At 46.7% G+C, this 4,835-nt stretch overlaps 1 protein-coding gene across 1 annotated transcript in view; it reads right to left on the reverse strand.

Annotated features, from left to right (window-relative positions):
• Window positions 1-4,602, reverse strand: part of Tmem70 (transmembrane protein 70) — a 10,848-nt gene extending 6,246 nt beyond the window's left edge. The window contains exons 1-2 of the mRNA XM_059255677.1: window positions 4,312-4,602; window positions 1,633-1,738 (exon numbers count right to left, since the gene is read on the reverse strand). Coding sequence (XP_059111660.1) covers window positions 1,633-1,738; window positions 4,312-4,506 — 301 coding nt within the window. The 5' untranslated portion in view covers window positions 4,507-4,602. The remainder of the gene's footprint in view (window positions 1-1,632; window positions 1,739-4,311) is intronic.
• Window positions 4,603-4,835: the final 233 nt, after the last annotated feature.

Consider the following 4,835-nt stretch of genomic DNA (forward strand, 5'->3'; position numbering starts at 1 on the left):
CACACAACACAGAGACAGAAGGATGTCTGTGAGTTCGAAGCCAGCCTGGTCTACAGAGTGAGTTCCAGGACAGGCACCAAAACTACACAGAGAAACCCTGTCTCGAAAAACCAAAAAAAAAAAAAGAAAAAGGTGGGGGCTGGAGAGATGGCTCAGTAATTAAGAGCACTGACTGCTCTTCCAGAGGTCCTGAGTTCAATTCCCAGCATCCACATGGTGGCTCACAACCATTGGTAATGAGATCTGGTGCCCTCTTCTGGCCTGCAGACATACATGCTGTATACATACATAATAAATAAATAAATCTTTAAAAATGTTAAGAACATTTAAAAAAAAAAAAAAGTAATTAAGAGCACTAACTGCTCTTCCAGAGGACCAGGACCAGGGTTCAATTCCCAGCACCCACATGGCAGCTCACAACTGTGTGTAACTTCTGTTCCAGGGCTGACACCCTCACACAGACATACATGCAGGCAAATTCCAATGCACACAAATAAATCAATTAATTAAATAAGTAGATAGATAAATCAATGGTAACTTGGACACATCATTTCTGAGATTTCAGCCCACAGTTGCTTAGTCCTATGTACTTGGGCAACATCATGCCAACAAGTGTATTACACAGTGGAAGACCTTCATGACAACCTGGAAGCAGAGAGAGGGACAAGGAGCCAGGAACAAGATACTCCTCCCCCCAGTGACCTACTTCTAGAGGAAGGCCTAAAGTTTCCACAACTCTCAAAAACAGTGCCACCAGCTGGGGAAGTTTAAAACAAACCATAACAACATTCTCCCTCTTTTTAAAGACTATTCAAACATTTCCATTTTTCTGTTGAATACTCTAAGACAAGTGACCTAAGAAGGGAAGCTTCAATGCCTTGCCTAGTTGTAAGATCACAAAACCACAATTCAGCCTTCAACCACCTTTGTTTGTTTGTTTTCTAAACAGGGTTCCTCTCTGTAACAGTCCTGGCTGTCCTGAAACTTGCTTTGTAGACCAGGCTGGCCTCAAACTCACAGAGATCCTCCTGCCTCCCAAGTGCTGGGATTAAAGGTGTGCACCACCACCGCCCGGCACCTTCAAACATCTTTAAAACTCCTAAAAGGGAAAGTCTCCACCTCTACGTTGTATCAATGGCTTCAAGGAAAAAAACAATTTTCCTCATGTGTTATAATAACTGAGAGATGCAAAGAACATAGGTGACATGCTAAAAAGTTTACTGGGTAGGGACAAGCCCTGGAGGCCTCAACCCCACACAAAGAACTATAGGCAACTGAGGAAAGCTGGGCTTGGGAGAAGTGGTCCTCCCTAGAGAAGAGCACACCAATTGGTTTTCCAGTGCAAAACTGTCAGCCCTGAAAACACAAACAAGTAGCAGGTTATAGTTAGGTGTGTGTGTATGTGTGTGTGTGTGCGTGCGCACACACACACGCACACACACACATACACATGCAATAACAATTAGTGAAGAAAAGAGGCCATGAATTTGAAGGAGAGTGAGGAGGAATATATGGGAGGTTTGAAGGCAGGAAGAGGGAAGAGAGAAGTACAATTAAATTATAATCTCAAAAATAAAAAAAAAAAAAGAGAGAAAAAAAAAAAAGGGAATGACATCACTTCAGATTACCCACCAAATACTGTGCGGGCCAGGTTCCCAGTATAAATCAGTCTTCCATCTTCTGGTTTATCAAACTGTGTATGTAAGCAGCGCACACATTGCTTCCAACAAACAGGTATCTATTAAAACAAACCATTGACTAACTGGCTTTTTGAATAAATTTTTAGTTTTTAATCAAAGCTTTATTTTTACTTATTTATAATGAAGACAACTTGTTACAATGTGACATAAAGAACTTCAAATTAAGAAAGACCTTATCTTTTTTTCTCCTTTTTTTTTTGAGACAGAGTTTCTCTGTGTAGCTTTGGAGCCTGTCCTGGATCTCATTCTGTAGACCAGGCTGGCCTTGAACTCACAGAGATCCGCCTGGCTCTGCCTCCAGAGTGCTGGGATTAAAGGCATGCACCACCACCACCACCACCACCACCACCACCACCACCACCACCACCCGGCTGACCTTATCTCTTAAAAATCAGGTTGAGGAGCCAGTCGGTGGTGGCACACGCCTTTAATCCCAGCACTCCGGAGGCAAAGCCAGGTAGATCTCTGTAAGTTGGAGGTCAGCCTGGTCTAAAGAGCGAGATCCAAGACAGGCTCCAAAACTATACAGAGAAACCCTCTCGAAAAACAAACAAAAACAAAACAAAACAAAAAATCAGGTTGAGGGATGGATGGAGAGGCTCAGTGCTTAAGAGGGCTTACTGCTCTTCTATAGGATCAGAATTGGGTCCCTGCCCCCCACATGGCTGCTTATAACCTTCTGTAAACCCACGTCCATGGGATCTAATACCCTCTCCTGGCCTCCATGAGTACTGCATGCATGTGGTGCACAGAGATACATGAAGACAAAACACTCATACATATAAAATAAAAATCTTAAATTAAGTTGAAAATGATAGAAAAGACACCCAGCCAGATAGTAGTGGTGCACCTCCTTAATACCAGCACTCAGGAGGCAGAGGCAGACAGATCACAGAGTTCCAGGTCAGCCTGGTCTACAGGCCAAGTTCCAGGACAGCTGGGACTATACTGAGAAACCCTGTCTCAGAAAAACAAAAAAAGATACCTAATGTTGACCTTCAGCTATGCGTAAACATGCACTACATATGCACAAATAGTTTTTAAAATTAATTTTAATGCAATAATCTTAGCAAAACACTATGAATTGAGGTTGTGTTTTGGTAGGTGTGCACACGTGTGAGCACATCAATGTCCAGAGATCAAACCACAGTCATGAAGGCAAGCGCCCACACAGGCTAGATCACCCTGCCACGCCTGTTGCTTTAATGTCTGTACGCCTGCCTCTGCCTCCCAAGTGCTGGGATTAAAGGCGTGGACCACCACTGCCAGGCTTACAACTAGTATTTTTAAAAAAGACTAAAAGCCTTCTAAGTACCTTGTACCTCATTTTTGTTTTGAGGATAAAGGTCTCCACAATGTAGTCCAGGTTGGCCTCCAACTCATAATAGAGCCCATGCTGATCCCTTGCCTCAGCCTCGTGAGCTACCACTGGGATTATAAATGTATGACACCATACCCAACCCTTTTATCTCTTAGAAAATATTGCTTGAATGCTACATGAAATTTCACAGTATCAGAAGTTTTCCAAATATATGAAAATGAATATCTAAAAATGAATTTCACACTGCTCATAGTTAAAAATGTAAAAAGTAAGCCTAATTTCTTTGTGTTCAAATTCAGCTAAGAATCTAATATCTGCCCGGGATGGTGGCAGATGTCTTTCTTTAATCACAGCAACTCAGGAGACAGAGGCAGGAGGATCTCTGAGTTTGAAGCCAGGGCCAGGCTGGTCTGTGTGTTCCAGAACTGCCAAGGCTACATATCAAAACTCTGCTCCAAAAATACCAAATAAAACCAAATAATCCAATTTCCACTTTAGGCATTTCTTCAAAGTTTATTATTATTATGTTTTGGGGTTTTTTGTGTGTGTGTGTGTTTGTCTTGAGACAAGAGTTTCTCTGTGTAACAGCCCTGACTGTGGTGGAACTAGCTCTGTAGACTAGATTGGCCTCAGATTCAGAGATCCTCCTGCCTCTGCCTCCCGGCAAGCACCACCAACCTGCCCCATCCCCACCCCCCGCAAAGTTTATTAATTCTTATATTTCTCTCAGCAATCAAAGAAATTCCTAAAAACAGAGATAAACACAGAACTCATAGTGAGTTCTTTCAAATCTGTCTTCAGGCACTGCACCAATTTCTTAGCAAATCAACCTTTCTGACCTTCAGCTTTGGGGTAAGAAAGAAACTAGTTCCAGTGTGGTGGTGCACGCTTTAAATCCTAGCACTGGAGAATCAGAGGCAGGCAGGTCTTTTGTGAATTCGTGGCCAACTTGGTCTACTTAGCGAATTCAGGCCAGCGGAGACACCTTGTCTTTAAACATGCTCGCGCGAGCAGAAACTAAACTCAGCGTTGTTATCACAAACCACACAAACTGGAACAACCTGTGGAATGCCTGAACAGCCCAGGAAAGAAGAATCACTTTCTCCCTTTGCAGGCTGCTCATCCCTGGACCGCCAGCCGCAGCCGGACCCGAGGCCGAGGCCTGCCCTTCCCGGGCCCGCACACGGAGGGCTCCCTCCGCACTGGAGCTCAGGACAGGAGGCCCGGAGCTCCCCCAGATCGCACGCTACGCCCGCTCCCCCAGCCCCAGCCCACGCACGGACGGCCGACCTGCGCTCCCCCGGGTCGCAGGCCCAGCTCGGCTCGCTGCAGGAGCCCGCCGCTCAGCAGTCGCGAGGGCTCGGCGCGGGAGGCCGCACGCCACAAGGCGACCCCGGAACCTCGGAGCGCGGCGACCGCACACCACGTAGCCCTCCTCCCTCCGGGTCCCGCGGCCCACCGGCCGCCCAAAGCCAACAGCAGCATGGCGCGAGTGTGGTGTAGCCGCCGACACCCTCCCGCTGCGGCCAAGGACGCCAAAAAGCAGCTCTTAGCCGCAGAAGCCCGGAAGTGCGGCGAGGCCCCGCCCCCTAGGGTTGACCACGCAGCCGGATTGGTGCCCGCGCGTGCGCAGAATATGCAGCCGGCCTGCAACCTTCCCTACCTAGTTGGTTCCCCCGCAGCAAAGGATCCGCGAATTCCAACTCCCTGCCTAGACTGGGTTCCGGGTTCTTAGCACTTGGTTGGCTCTATGACTGTGTGCGAGAACAGAGTGGGGAGGCATGTGAAAAGACAAAGCCCAGGAGCCTAGTTAA

This window comes from Peromyscus eremicus, chromosome 2 (assembly GCF_949786415.1).
Source record: "Peromyscus eremicus chromosome 2, PerEre_H2_v1, whole genome shotgun sequence".
Lineage (NCBI taxonomy): Eukaryota > Metazoa > Chordata > Mammalia > Rodentia > Cricetidae > Peromyscus > Peromyscus eremicus.